The sequence below is a fragment of the Cherax quadricarinatus genome, chromosome 5 (genome assembly GCF_038502225.1).
Source record: "Cherax quadricarinatus isolate ZL_2023a chromosome 5, ASM3850222v1, whole genome shotgun sequence".
Taxonomy (NCBI): domain Eukaryota; kingdom Metazoa; phylum Arthropoda; class Malacostraca; order Decapoda; family Parastacidae; genus Cherax; species Cherax quadricarinatus.
This window is the reverse complement of record NC_091296.1, coordinates 64,209,328-64,225,066: the sequence shown is the minus strand read 5'-3', so window position 1 is coordinate 64,225,066 and position 15,739 is coordinate 64,209,328. Positions and strand designations below refer to the sequence as shown.

The window sequence follows — 15,739 nt, the reverse complement described above, 5'->3', positions numbered from 1 at the left end:
CATTTTGTTCATTGATTTATGCAGCAGTGACCTGTTACAGTCTATTATTAAGCAAATCTTTGTCTCCAAATGGTTTAATACAGATAATAGTAAGGAAAAGGCACGTTTCAGAACTATCCTTTATTGAGACGACGTTTGGCTCTGTGTAGAGCTTTACCCGGCTTTACACACAGCCAAACATGTGCCTTTTCTTCACAGTTGAATTATTGCTAATAGTTTTTTTCAGAAATTTCACTAGACGAAGAAGAGAAAGACTACGACCGAGAAACTTAGGTAAGTGAACAAATGTTATTGTGGTTTGTGTGTGTGTGTGTGTGTGTGTGTGTGTGTGTAAGAGATGAAGAAGACTTACTGATGTGTTCTCCATGAAAGTGGACGTGAAAGTCAAAACACCTGTTCAGCAGGTGTTCTGTGGGCAGGCTGGCCGCTGGTCAGCCCCACACACACACACACTCAAACCACACTCACACTCTCGCTCTTGGTACACTCTCACTCACCGCACTCACGCATATTCGCTGCTGACACACTCGGACACACACTTCTGGAACGCTCACACTCATGCTTCCTGACAAATTCATACTCTCTCATACTGTCCATTTGATGGTGATACACGTACACACACCCAGGAGCTGTGAATCGACCCCTGCAACCACATAGGTGAGTACACACACTCAGTATTGCGAATTATGACCAGAGCTTTGGTAAGATGGGGAAGGAAGAAGAATGAGTAAGATGGGGAAGGAAGAAGGATGGGTAAGGATGGAAACATGGGAAAAGGATGGGTGTGGGGAAGGGGAGGTGGGAGAATAAAGGCAAGTGGCATCACCACTTTGGTACATTTTAATGCAAGTGTGTGTGTGTGTGTGTGTGTGTGTGTGTGTGTGTGTGTGTGTGTGTGTGTGTGTGTGTGTGTGAGAGAGAGAGAGAGTGCGTGTGAAGTGTTATTAATGAAATAAATTTCACTGAATGTGGTATAACACACTACCCATCAGTTTCACAGTTATAACAAATGTATCACTGCATAACGCTGAGTTGGGAGGGGGTATACGTTTTACAACTGCCTTTTTTTCTACGATTGCAGGGCATAGGCTGGAAATGACGGCAGCAAGGCGTTTGATGTAAGTTGATTGCTTCCTGGTAATACTGGTTGACTCGGCTGCTTCAGAGTTGGTGTCCTGCAGTAGTAGGTGTGCAGATGTTACTTGGTTAAATGTAAGAGTTGATAAAAGTGAAATCTTCGTAAACTGGGGAAGTTTTATCCTTATTGGACATAAAAGGGTTCCGGTGTTACCCATTCATCTATATCTTCTGGGAGGACACTCAAGATCGTTGGTCTCTGATGTTTGCCTTTACAAAGGGTACACTTGGGGTTTCTGTTAGGGCAGTCCCTGAAAACATGCTCACCAGAGCATATACTGCAAATCGTTTTTTGCCTGCTACAATTATTTGTCTTATGACTAAACTCATAACACTTTAAACATTGAGTGACACTGACAAATCTTCCCATGAAGATTTGGTCTAGTGTACACCTGATTCCAAAACATTTCATACCATTTTGACATATGATTTTGGCTCCTTCCGGTGTGTCTAGGATTAATTTTAATGTTTGCTGGATGCTTGAAATTTTGGCAAACTTATGTCTTAAGAACCTTGAACCTGGAGTTTTCTTGATTAATTTCTTCAAGCTCTTCAGCAGTGTAGTCTCTCATGAAACTGTTGATTCTTGCCACAAATACAGTACGTTGTTGATAAATTAGACACATGTGCAACTCTTGGGTATCTTTATTGAGGAAACGTTTCGCCACACAGTGGCTTCATCAGTCCATACAAAGGAGAATCTTGAAGAACAGGAGGAGAATGATTACCTCATTCTCCTCCTGTTCTTCAAGATTCTCCTTTGTATGGACTGATGAAGCCACTGTGTGGCGAAACGTTTCCTCAATAAAGATACCCAAGAGTTGCACATGTGTCTAATTTATCAACATGTCGGTTCTCTGAACCATTCATCTACAGTACGTTGTGCTTGGTAGTTGTCAGGTAGAATGGGGATGTATTACGCAGTGTATTGTAAAAAATTGTGTATATAAAAAACGCCCCATATATAATGCAGTTTCCAGGATTTGTTCTGAAACTGGACGCGTATTAGTCCTGAAGTGTAGCCAGGACATGAGCAGGAGAGGTGTGTTCCAGCGGAGGCTGGAACAGTTCCTAATGGTTTGGTGTATGTATGTGGGTGGTATTTTTTGCCAAGTCTAGGCCATTGTTATCCTCTCACCATTTTCCTTTAAGGCCCTAGTGTATACAAGGGCCTGTGTTTTGGAGAGTACATATAACGTTTTAACCGTAGGCTAAGTAGCCGGCAGCAAAGGTGGGGGGGGGGGGGTGAGTGTCATAAAGCCTCCCTGTTTATATATTTTAACTCCTTAGTAGCAGTGTGCTAGTGAGCTAATGTGTATTTAGTAAAGGTGAACTAAAATGTGGTGATGTTGGTTGTATGTTGTATATGTAAGGTTATTATTATTATATTTTTTTATATTTTAGTTTTTGTGCCCTTCCTGTTAATAACTATTGACTCCACACTTAATGTGAAGGTACAAGCTGGCCCTAGGGTGGTTTATGTGGAGTAATTTAAATGCTCTTAGACTAGGCAGGTTGTTTACCCTTATGAGCCAGGACTTTTATTACGTTACGCAGTAAAGAGCTTAACAGGATGATACCTAGATTATTTAATTTTTCAAGAACATCATTTTTGTGCAACTGGAGCAGCTCTTCAGAGGTAAGTAGAAGTTCTGCACCAAAGTGAGTCTGGAATACATCCACTGGTGCAACAGTGGAATTGGTGCAACTACAATCAAGTATTTTCCTCTTGGACTTCTGGTTGTCAGCGACACGAATTCTTACTCTTATTTTCGGCATGATGCTCAGCAAGGTACAGCTGACACATAAGATTTGCTGTAAAAAAAAGAAAAGCTTTCCTATGTGTCATTCCTAAACATTCCTACTTCGGCTGACTTATGAGGGTCAGCCCCTAAGATAGCCTACCCTCGAGGAATGAGGGGGACAGGGCCCCTAAGATAGTCTCCCCTCGAGGAGTGAGGGGGACAGCGCCCCTAAGATAGCCTCCCCTCGAGGAGTGAGGGGGACAGCACCCATAAGATAGCTTCCCATCGAGGAGTAAGGGGGACAGCGCCCCTAAGATAGCCTATCCTCGAAGAGTGGGAGGAACAGGGCCCAAGACAATGATCGACCCGAGTTTAAAATACCACCCGGGCTACTGGATGGTCACCTGCCTTGTTTTAAATCGCCAGAGGCGAAGTTGCCGAAAAAGAAGACAGGAAAAGTAGGACAGCAGTGTGTACGTGATTAGGCCAGTGTAACTGTTGGGGAATTGTGGGGGTTAGGATAGGGTAGGATTAGGTGGTGGGGTGGAGAGGGGGGAACTAGCATGCTAGTCACCGCCTTTGCCTCTTGAAGGGATGGTGCTCGAAGTGACAGCAAGCAAGTTTTCCTCTCAGCTCTGATCAAACTAGTATTCAGGATAACCCAAAAAATGTAACTTTGGGTCTTAGTGCTCGGAGTTAAAACACCGACGTTCTCTCGCTGCGTCGTCCTCTTGCAGAATCCGTGTGTATGATAATCTTGTGTGTATATCAATGGAATCGTGTGTATCATGGAGTCGTGTGTGTATCGCTCGGTATTGGAGCAGGCACAATCTCACGCTCAATCTCACTAATACATGCAAATGAAAGAAAGGAAGGCATCCAAGGCTAGGCAGAAAGCATCAGCAGTTTCTCAGTATTCGACATATGGCACAAGGGAAGGTGAACAAAAATTATTGGGACTTGTATACTGGGTAAAATATGTAGAAGAGGTATTATGGAAAGTGTTATGGAATAACAAAGCAGAACTGCAGAGGAACGAGGATTAGTTACGAAGGAAAGATATGTCGATCAGGTGTTTGCATTACAGCAAACAAGTGACCAATACGTATACAAGGGCAAAGAGATGTTTGTTGCAGTATGGGCATGTATATAATAGGTTGGAAAATGAAGGTCTGTGGCTGGAACGACAGGTGTGTGGAAAAGGTGGCTAACTTTTTGACCTTCGTAAAGAGTTTTTACGAGCGAGGAAAATGACAAGCTGTTTAGTCTAGGTTCGTGCTAGGCTGCTGAGTAAGCAGCTCTAGGTAAATGGACATTTATGTATTACATAAGAAGTAGCACTAGGACTTTTATAAGAAGTTTCGTCCTCCAGGGGCTTTATCAATAAAATACTGAGAAATTAAGTAGATGAAATGTAAATAGTGTGGTCAGAGGTTAAGTGCTGCATGTACGAGCGGCGGCCTAGGTGTCTGGTGTGGCCAGAATGAATCCAGCAGCAACCTCTGAAAACATAAAATTGCCAGAATTTTGCGTTATGGTCTTAGCAGTGGCGATAAAAGCAGATTCTAAACAGTTCTTGCGGTGCTGGTCACTTTTTCTGACGACTGATGTGGCATTTTTGAAGCTCATGAGATAGTTTTGTCGGTGTCATGGTGCGGTCATTGTTTTAAAATCGTATCTTTGGCATAAGTACTGACTGGTGTTGATGTTGCTGTTCCAAAGTCCTAGATTTCCCTACATACAGTGTATCATATCCACCATATAGTATGGTATGGCAAAACGTTTCATCAATAAAGATTCCCAAATGTTGCAAAAAAAGGTCTAATTTTTCACTTGTACTTGTGTGTACCTGAGGTCTTGTGTATCATCAGCTGTGAGCTTCAATATCTTTTCATGACAGGTCGGTCTCAGGGGGACAGTGCGGTGGACACTGAGACAACAGTGTATAAATGTTTTTTGTCATACTGTACAAAGACACATATTAGTTTCTTTGTGGTGTATGTTTGTCTTTGTTACTAAATATTTGATAACTGTGCAGTACCTAACCTTGTATTTAATGTGTATTGCTCCACTGCCTTTTTTGTTCATTTTGTGCTTAATATATTTTATCGTACTTAAATTATGTGTTGCACTGATAAGGCCTCTAGCGGCTCAAATGTCTCCTTGATAGATGTTCTAAGTGGTGTATTTAGGCTACATTTCGCTCGTTAGTCATACCATTCATATTCTCTTACGTTGTGTAGCAGAGAAAGGGATCATCATTTATTAAAGATGAGATTGTTAAACAAGTGAATAACAGGGATTACCAATAGACCCCTGGCTGTCTTCAAGTTGTTGTTGTTAAAGATTCGCCGGTATAATCGCCCGGCCCGGGCCTTTTCCAAGAGGTGGTCCGGCCTTGGCTTCCTGTCGTGGGAGTGTCTCAGACCAATGTCTGCCATGGGAGGAGGTACAGATACCTCCTCATCGTCTGGGACCAGCTGTCCCCAGGCCCAGCCTCAATCCCCGCCCCCGACAGGGCTCAGAGGGAGAAGCTAGGCACCTTGGGCTGCCACAAACCCCGCCCACACTGAGCTCGAAAAGTGTGGCAGCTGAATAGCAGCAGACGATGGCAGGAGGTACAAAGGCAGCAAGCACTACAGGATGCTTTTGGAGCCACACCCCAGCTTCGGGTTGCAGCCCGAATGCTGGGGAAGCTCAAGAATGCATCTTGCTGTGTGTGTTGCAGCTGCTGTTACTTCACTTGTCCGTTGCACTGTGTCTTCAAGGCGGCACTGGACAGGCACCTAAAGTCAGTATGTGACCAGCTGGGCCCCTCAAGGGAGGTTCCTTGATGCTGGTGAGGGGCTCTTGATCTAGGGAATTAGATCTGTGGTCCAGTTCCCTGAATTAAGCCTAAGTACCTTCCATCCCCCCCACAGGTGCTGCATAATCCTATGGGCTTAGCGCTTCCCCATGATTATAATAATGACCAGCCGGGCTGTGGTTCGTACGTCGGTTTGTGTGCGGCCAGGAGTAACAGCCTGGTTGATCAGTCCCTGATCCACCACGAGGCCTGGTCTCAGACCGGGCCAGGAGGACGTAGACCCCCGAATTCCTCTCCAGGTATCTCCTGGGTGCTAGTAAGAAGTACGGATCTCAAAAAAAAAAAAAAAAAAAAAAAAAAAAAAAAACTGACAAAGTAAGAGTTGTCAAAGTTGCTCTTTGCCGATGACACAGTGCTTTTGGGAGACCCCAAAGAGAAGCTGCAGAAGCGGGTGGAGGAGTTTGGCAAGGATGCTTACCAATACGTAGCGTATCCTGTCATGAGTTGTTACTGTAGTAAAGGTGGAGCAGGAATCAGCGTGAAGCGTGAGATAGCGCAAGTCTTGTAGCTGTGAGTTAAATGTCTTCAGGAAAAAAAATATTTGGATTTCCTCCTGAAGTCATTAGAAAATTCCAGCCATTTCCCACCTAGGCAGGGTGTCCCGAAAACGAAAACTTTATAAAGTTTTTCTTCTTTTAACATTGGGGTTACTAGCCCCTTGCTCCCGGCATTTTAGCCGCCCCTTACGGCACGCATGTCTTACGGAGGAAGGATTCTTCTCCACTTCCCCATGGATATATGTAAGAGAGAGAGACAGAGACAGCCAGCCAGCCAGCCAGCCAGCCAGCCAGCCAGCCAGCCAGTAATAAAACTTCCCACACAAATTTAAATACCATTATAAATATTTGCTGAAAGAAGGCGACAGTATAATGAGGGTGTTTACACTACAATCACTGACTAGGTAACAGCAAGCAGGTGGTCGGAGGCGCGGTGGCGACGGGTCAGGTGAGCCTGGAGGCACCTGGCACCTGTCATCACCTGCACCATCGTATGACGCCATCACATTCATGAAGAACAGGCGCCTCTGGAAAGTCTGCTCTCTCGATATTAACTGACAAAACCCGGGGAAAAAAAAATCCCAATGAGAGGTTTTGTTCAAAAAAGGAAAAGTAGATTGTAATATTCTTAAATATTCAATATTTGACTATTAGTTGAGTATTAGTTAGTTGACTGTTAATTGAATATTATTTGAATATTGATTAGTTGACCATTAACTGTATCACTTAAAATCAATATTGTACAAAGAGAGGAAAATAAAATATATTCTTCGTGTGTATCATGCACACGAACACACCTCCTACCTCACAAACTTAATCAAGTTCTGTGGCAGAATAACTTAGATGAAAAAGCAAGACGAGGGATGGGGAGACTGCATACTGACATAGTGGGAACAGCCCACCACAGACTTGTAGAAATGGGAGAAGCAGACGGAGTGTAGATGCAAAATGTTAGTTATTTATGGAATGGCTAGCGAGCGGAAGACAGAGAATGATAAGTTTATTCAAGTACAGGTACGTAGAAATAGTTGTATAAATTATCATAGACAGCAGCGTATGTGTCGATCACCCAAGATAACCCGAAAACGTCGGATCAAGTGACTTGTTTCTATTGGGGTCCTTGTAATAACTTATATAAACCTTAAAAGTTAAACATAGGTAAGTAAGTTAACTATGTGAAAAAGAGCTACAATAAAAGAAGATATATTGGAAATAAGGTAAAGGCAGATGTTTTAGGACTGCAAAGAGTGAAGAGAGAACACGGAGAGTGAAGAGAGAACACGGAGAGTGAAGAGAGAACACGGAGAGTGAAGAGAGAACACGGAGAGTGAAGAGAGAACACGGAGAGTGAAGAGAGAACACGGAGAGTGAAGAGAGAACACGGAGAGTGAAGAGAGAACACGGAGAGTGAACATAAAGCTTCAATTACTCAACCCCAAGTGACAAGTGTTGGCGGTGGAAGAAGAAAGATAAAGCATTAAGCTCCATCTGGCACTCTGTGAGTGTACATCCAATACACTCACAGAGTGAAAGGTAAAAAAAAAACACACACGCACACACATACACAGGATGGTTTTCCTTTGTCATGCTCCATAACACAGGATGGTTTTCCCTGTAATACTCCATCATACTAGCTTTATCCTCCACTTTCACGGGGAAAATCAGAAAAGATACTCAAATTCTGATATCAACTGCTAAATCTTGATTGCCGTAGACCGCAAGGTATGAAGAGGTTAATATCAAGAGGAGCCTTGCAACAGCCGGATGCCCAGCAATAAGGGAGCCGTCCCAACTATGCACATCTGATTGAAATCAAAAGTTTCCAGGTGAAATTACCTCGTCATCCTGGAAAAACGACAGTCAGATGATGCCTGACTATGCACACCTGGAGTTTACCTGGAGGGGGTTTTGGGGGTCAGTGCCCCAGTAGCCCAGTCTTAGACCATGCCTCGTTGTGGATCAGGGTCTGATCAACCAGGCTGTTGCTGTTGGCTGCACATAAACCGACGTACGAACCACAGCCCGGCTGATCAGGTACTGGCTTTAGGTGCCTGTCCAGAGCCTTCTTGAAGACAGCCAGGAGTCTATTGGTAATCCGACTTATGTACGCTAGGAGACAGTTGAAGAGTTTTGGGCCCCTGACACTTATTGTGTTGTCTCTTCGTGGCGCCCATATTAGGTGATACCTATCTCCAATACAGCAGGAAGGAAGGAGAGACAAGCTGCCAGACTCAGAGTCCCAGAAGTACAGAAGACTTTCATCCAGAGGAAAAGAACACATGCAAGTTTACCTGGAGTTTACCTGGAGAGAGTTCCGGGGGTCAACGCCCCCGCGGCCCGGTCTGTGACCAGGCCTCCTGGTGGATCAGAGCCTGATCAACCAGGCTGTTACTGCTGGCTGCACGCAAACCAACGTACGAGCCACAGCCCGGCTGATCAGGAACCGACTTTAGGTGCTTGTCCAGTGCCAGCTTGAAGACTGCCAGGGGTCTGTTGGTAATCCCCCTTATGTATGCTGGGAGGCAGTTGAACAGTCTCGGGCCCCTGACACTTATTGTATGGTCTCTTAACGTGCTAGTGACACCCCTGCTTTTCATTGGGGGGATGTTGCATCGTTTGCCAAGTCTTTTGCTTTCGTAGTGAGTGATCTTCGTGTGCAAGTTCGGTACTAGTCCCTCTAGGATTTTCCAGGTGTATATAATCATGTATCTCTCCCGCCTGCGTTCCAGGGAATACAGGTTCAGGAACCTCAAGCGCTCCCAGTAATTGAGGTGTTTTATCTCCGTTATGCGCGCCGTGAAGGTTCTCTGTACATTTTCTAGGTCAGCAATTTCACCTGCCTTGAAAGGTGCTGTTAGTGTGCAGCAATATTCCAGCCTAGATAGAACAAGTTCCTTAAGGAACTATTCAAGATTCACCAGGGTAATTAAGGGTCCCAGATAAGATAAGATTTCGTTCGGATTTTTAATCCCGGAGGGTTAGCCACCCAGGATAACCCAAGAAAGTCAGTGTGTCATTGAGGACTGTCTAACTTATTTCCATTGGGGTCCTTAATCTTGTCCCCCAGGATGCGACCCACACCAGTCGACTAACACCCAGGTACCTATTTGCTACTAGGTGAACAGGTATAAGGAAACGTGTCAAATGTTTCCACCCGCCGGGAATCGAACCAGGGCCCTCCGTGTGTGAAGCGGGAGCTTTAGCCACCAGGCCACCGGGCCTGGAAGCTAATTTCCTGTTTCAGTAACTTATTGCTGCTTTTGCAAAGGCGCTCCCCGTGATTGTATTTGCTTGGACCTCCTCTTTTCTGCAACATTGCAAGCTCCTGATGATGTGTAGACCGCAGCACGAAAGGCCTAGCTAAAGCTATCATTCAACTCCCCCTGTGGATGTTTTGTATAGTGTGGAGAGAGATGGAAACTTGCTGAAATGGACCCCAACGGAATTATTATTATTATAATCAAGGGGGAAGCGCTAAACCCGGAGGATTATACAGCGCCTGGGGGGGGATGTGGAAGGCATTCAGGCTTAATTCGGGGAACTGGAGCACAGATCCAATTCCCTAAATCAAGAGCCCCTCACCAACATCAAGGAACCTTCCTTGAGGGGGGACCCCAACGGAATTAAGTCACTTTGTCTGACTTTTTGGGGTTATCCTGGGTAATTTACACTGTATGTAGCTACTTACATGTACCTGTACCTAAATAAACTTAATTAACAATGAAAAAAAATGAGTTCATCAAAGTTTAATTTTGGCGAATATTTTCGCTGAATTATCCTCATTTATACTTTTAATTAAATTTATTGTTTTTCTAGTTATCCTATATTTTATTATTTGTGTTTGTATGAACATTTTTTGGGGGTAAATAATTTCCTAGTCATATATTTTTTCCGTCCATTACATGACGCTTCTACAATAACAACAGACATGGCTGCCTCCTTGTTTCCAAGAGCCTCCCGGGCTCTTCATCTGGTATTAAATGGGTATGTGGTGTTCATTTTACGTTTATTAAGGGCACTGCCTATGCTACATACTCAGTACTTCAGTAAGTCGTTTGGAAATATTGAATTATACTTAATTATTCCATAAGGTGAGGTGCTGCGCTTGACTTAACCGGCAAATAAAATTAGCCTTTGATCATGGAAGAGTTGATTTGCCTGGCAGTTTTTTAAAAGCTGCTGATATGACATCCTTCATGGGAGGTGCCCTGATGCCGGTGACGGGCTCTTGTGTATCAAGCCTCAATGCTTCACGTTTCCCCAGGCGCTGTTTTACCTCCTACGGGATTAGCGCTTCCCCAAAATAGCAATAACATTAATAATAATTTATTGGTTTTACAGCATCATTACTTCCGTATTTTAATATTACATTATTCTGATGTAAATTTGGCAATGGATTTGATCTTTCCAGATATGTATTACGACCGCAGCACCAAGTTCGAGCATTTTGCAAGATTCCGCCAGATGATGAGAAATCTAACGCAGAAAAGCAAGAGCAAACAGAAGGTGGAAGCATGACTGCCCTGGAGGTTGAAAAGCCCCTCCTAGAAGAGAGGCCACAGCCCTCTCAGATGGTCCAGGAAGTTTGTGCTGGAGGAGAAGGCGGCAAATTGAAAGAAGGAAAGTTAACATCTCAGAAGGCTGTGGAGAGAGTCATTGAAGAGGATCAAGTGGCAGTCAAACAATCACTTCCTGAAGAGAAACTAGAGACCGCAAAAGATAAAAGAGCATCTGCTCAGAAAAAGCTAAATGATCTGCTTAAGTCATTGGCTTCAGTATGTTTTTTTTATCTTAATTCACTGTAGAGGTAGTTAATATTGTCTCCATAGGTTGTATTACATCATGTATTTTCTTTAGTGTGTTAAAGTATTCACATATTATGTATATGACAGTAGTATAGGAAAGCTAAACTTGAGAAGCTATAAATAAGTTTTTAAGAATTAAAAGAGTTAAAGGAAATTCAGGTTTAGCACTTCTTTTCGATAATAATAATAAAGGAAAATCATAAAAAATATATCGTATTGTATAGTACTACTGTACTCTGCTGTTTAGTATTTTGTGAAGGCCCATTCAGTAGACAAGTACCCTTGATAGTGAATGGCTTTTGTTTCAAGGAATTGGGGTTACCCTCTTCCTTGGATCAAATCTTGATTATCTCCATTCCCAAGTTGCTGTGTGATTTGGGTAGATGAATGAGAGACGTGCAACACTTGAGTATCTTTATTATGGAGACATTTTGCCAACCAGTGGCTTTAATTAATTTAATAAGTAATTACTGGATATGGTGGAATATAGGAAGAAATAGTTTGAGGCAATCAGTCTTGATGAATCTAGAGTAGATACCCCAGGAGGAAGACTTAAATACTTGAGACAGGTGAGGTGAAGCAATTTGGAGACGGCATCACAGGTGGGCAAAGCCCACTAGTGGATGTACATAGGTCATACTAATAGATTTGGCAAGCATTAGAGTTACAGAAGATTTCTCTATACCAAGATTAGATTTCAAGATGTTGCTATGTCAGGTTTGTATACCATTAATCTAATAATGCTGTTTAATCCTCACAGGTTAACTACTTCACCCTGAATATAAGCAAAACCTCGATTTTAATGTACCTCAATGTAATGGATTTTGTATTTAATTGACAAAATCTGGATAACAGATGTCCACAAACAGCAGACAAAGTTTGTTTCCAAAACTGTTAAACTTATAATTCACTGGCTAAATTGATTTTGGAATAAATTGTTTCCAAAATCAATTATTATTATGATCCATTGGGTGAATTTCTTTTGATACTATTATGATCATGGGAAAACAATCTTGTTATTCATATTTAAAGGACAGTTGACACTACTGGAAATACTTTTCTGCTAACAGTACAGCCTCTCCTCACATAACGACCGAGTTCTGTTCCTAAGACCATGTCAGTAAATGAATTCATCTCTAAGCAAGGAGCATACTGTAATGGTAGTGGGTTTGTGTCATCCTTCTCTGATATTGTTTTAATGTCACCTTTGCAGCATTTATAACATTTTTAGTAGTGTACTGTATATTGTAATAAACAGAATAGAGGAAATCAGCTCTAATATACATTATTTAGGTATGTACAGTGGTCTGCGAGCCCAATGTAATTCTGAGTCATTGGTAAACAAGTACGTTGCTAAGTGAGGAGTGGTTGTACTGACTAATAATAATAATAATAATAATAATAATAATAATAATAATACTTTCCTCCATAAGCCATGTGTGTTGTAAGAGGCGACTAAAGTGCCAGAAACAAGAGGCTAGTAACCCCTTCTCCTGTATAAATTTCTAAATGTAAACAGACAAACTTTATAGTATTCTTCTTTTTTGGGTCACCCTGCCTTGGTGGAAGATGGCTGGTGTATTAAAAAAAATGAATAATAGTAATGATGATAATCATTGAGGGGGAAAACAGAAAGGGGAGGGAGGGGTTGGTGACCATCTTTTGTGTGGGCTCATATCTGATTATTTAGATTTCATTTTCAACCTTTCCTTCAGTACCCTAACATGCTTAATTTGTCTGCCCTCCTTTCTGAGAGACCTGCCATTAACCCTTAAACTGTCCAAACAAATCTACGTTACACAAATAACCCGCACATAGAAGAGAGGAGCTTACGACGACATTTCGGTCCAACTTGGACCATTTACAAAGTCACACACAGTGTGACTTTGTAAATGGTTCAAGTCGGACCGAAACGTCGTCGTAAGCTCCTCTTCTATGTGCGGGTTATTTGTGTATCGTTCCAGTCACGGTATTGTGCCTTTTTTTGTTATAAATCTAGGTTCACATGCGTAGTGCTCCAAAAGTAGATCTACGTTTTTTTACATATTTTCAAATACAGTGGAACCCCGGTTCACGATATTTCATTCCAGAAGTATGTTCAGGTGCCAGTACTGAACGAATTTGTTCCCATAAGGTATATTGTGAATTAGATTAGTCAATTTCAGACCCCCGAACATACACGTACAAACGCACTTACATAAATACACTTACATAATTGGTCGCATTGGGAGCTGATCGTAAAGCGGGGGTCCACTGTATAACAAAATTTAGATCAAAGTTTTTTTACACATTTTCAAATGTATAAAAAACAGAAGGTCTACGTTTTTTTACATTCAAATGTTGAAAAAAACGTAGATCTATGTTTGGACAGTTTAAGGGTTAACAAAAGTTCTGTGCTTTTTAAGCGAAATTGATTTATTATACAGATTTGCTGATTTGTTTTCCCCATGTGCTCACCTCGATGCTTTTCTCTCTCTCTCTTTTTTTTTTTTTTTTTTTTTTACACATGGTTTGACAAGCTTAAGGTTAAGGATCCCTAGCTTTATTGACAAGCTATTTACAGGTTAAGGATTCCTAACTTTATTGGCAAGCTAAGAGCTGTTACCTACATCAGCTCATTTGAAAGCATTTTTATTGTTATGAGACATACAAGTAGGGAACAGGATGAAGTTGGAGCCATCTGTGGGCCAGCATTTTCATTTGATCAACTGACTTTATCTCGTTGACATCATTATGCTGTACGGATGTGTTCCATACTCGAGTCATCCTGGGTATATATGATCTCAGATGGAGTGATGTTCTGGAGAAGGGTACAGCCAGAGTGAAGTTGCTGCTTTCTGCCTGTCTTGTGGCATAAAAGCTTGTTTCACGCTACCCTCGAAGTGGATCCAAGTGTGGTACTTCGACAATATTGGCCTTGTACATAACAGTAAGGCCACCCACTTCCCTCCTGTGTTGAAGGCTCTACTGAAATGACAGATCTATCCAGGATTGGTCCAGGCGAGAGATGACACATCTTGCTCTGTTCTCTACTCTGTCAAGCAGTCGCAGATGAAAGGGGGGGGGGGGGGCAGGCAAACCAAGAAAGTGGAGCATACTCAAGGTGTGAGCGTACTTGTGCCTTGTACAGAATCTTGCAACCCCTACCGTCAAGCAGATGCGAGATACGGCGAAGTGCTGTAAGCTTCCTGGCTGCCTTGTTTGCAAAGTTTACAACATGGTTCTTCATGGTCAGTTTGGAGTCAAATTTCACCCCAAGGATATCAACTTCTTCCCCAGGTGCCAACACCCTCCCATTCATCCTTACTACTGCACCAGCATTACCATCATGGTGCCTAGAGGCCATCATCATTTGCGTTTTCTCAGGTGCAAATGTTACTTGCCATCTATTTCCCCAAGCTGTTATAGCTCTTAGCTGGTGATTGATGTAGCTTAGAGCAGCTGGCATTTCTTCTCTTGGATAAGTGAATGTCAGTGCACAGTCGTCTGCATATGCGTGGGATTCTGGGATGAGATGAAGGTCATTGAAGTAGACATTCCATAACAATGGTCCCAGCATGCTTCCTTGTGGAACACTTGCCCCAATAGGATGAGGCAAGTGAGATCTACCATGAAGGTAATCACTGTTTCTGTCTCTGTTTCTCTCTTTCTCTCTCTCCCCCTCTCCCCCTCCCTCCCCTTCACTATCAGCCTCACCCTTCCCATACAGTGTTAAATCATTCATCTTTCCTACCAGAAAAATGTGTGAATATTCGTGGTTTGTGCTTGGGTTCGTGATATTGAAGAAAATGAGCAAATGCTGCGCTAGTTTTCAGTAAGTCAAGTTTGGCTCTACTTAAAGAGAAACGTCACAGGCTTGTGTGATTTCTTCAATACTATTGGCAGTATGTCTTTGTACCTAGTTACACGACAACTGTTAGAATTTCTAGTGTACAGTAGTACAGTGTAGTACAGTATTTTAGATTCTTGTTTTTATACAAGCTGATTTGTGTTAATTAAGGTTGAATTATTAATAAAAACATTATTTTTTCAGGCAGACCCCATGCCAATGGAGCCTCCACTTAAACTCTCTAAGCCTAAAGCCCGACAGAAGAAACCAATAAACCTTGATATACAGGACCAAGATAGTGAGCTTCCACAACCAGATGAACCTGTCATTGGTGATTTGCATGTGTTTTGTTATAGAATTTTGTGTAAAAACTCTAAAATATTTGATGATAGGCTTAGAGGCCTAAATCTCAATGTTGCATGAAAGAAGATTCAGAGGGGACATAATCATAACATAAAAAATACTCAGGGGTATTGATAAGGTAGACAGAAACAAGCCATTCTTAAGAATGGGATCAAAATGAGGGAGGATATAGAACTTGAACACTCAAATGAGCCATAGACATGTGTAGATAAACCCAGTGAAGAGCATGAGTGTCACATTCTTAATTAGAGAACACACTATCAACATCTATGGCCAGAGATTCTTCAAATTTCTTCCAGCAGTAAAGTGTAAATACAGTAAGACAAATCCCAAGGGTCAAGGCAGGGCTGGATTATCCACTGAGCACTGTGAGTATAGTGCCCAGGGCCTAAGAAAAAGTTTTAAGACCAGAAAAATATAAGATGAGTAAAAAATGAGAGAAATCTGCTAAATCAGACTTAATTTGCTGTATGTGAATTATTAACAGCTTATGCACT

At 42.3% G+C, this 15,739-nt stretch overlaps 1 protein-coding gene across 4 annotated transcripts in view; it reads left to right on the top strand.

Moving 5' to 3' along the window:
- Window positions 1-15,739, top strand: part of mRpS31 (mitochondrial ribosomal protein S31) — a 65,859-nt gene that overhangs the window by 27,185 nt on the left and 22,935 nt on the right. For 2 of the 4 annotated variants that reach the window (XM_070103234.1, XM_070103251.1), the window contains exons 2-4: window positions 10,172-10,229; window positions 10,657-11,020; window positions 15,084-15,210. In XM_070103234.1, the coding sequence (XP_069959335.1) occupies window positions 10,174-10,229; window positions 10,657-11,020; window positions 15,084-15,210 (547 nt within the window). In that variant the 5' untranslated portion in view covers window positions 10,172-10,173. Of the gene's footprint in view, window positions 1-250; window positions 274-10,171; window positions 10,230-10,656; window positions 11,021-15,083; window positions 15,211-15,739 lie in introns of those variants that run through there. The other 2 variants (XM_070103237.1, XM_070103243.1) reach the window with 2 other exon arrangements.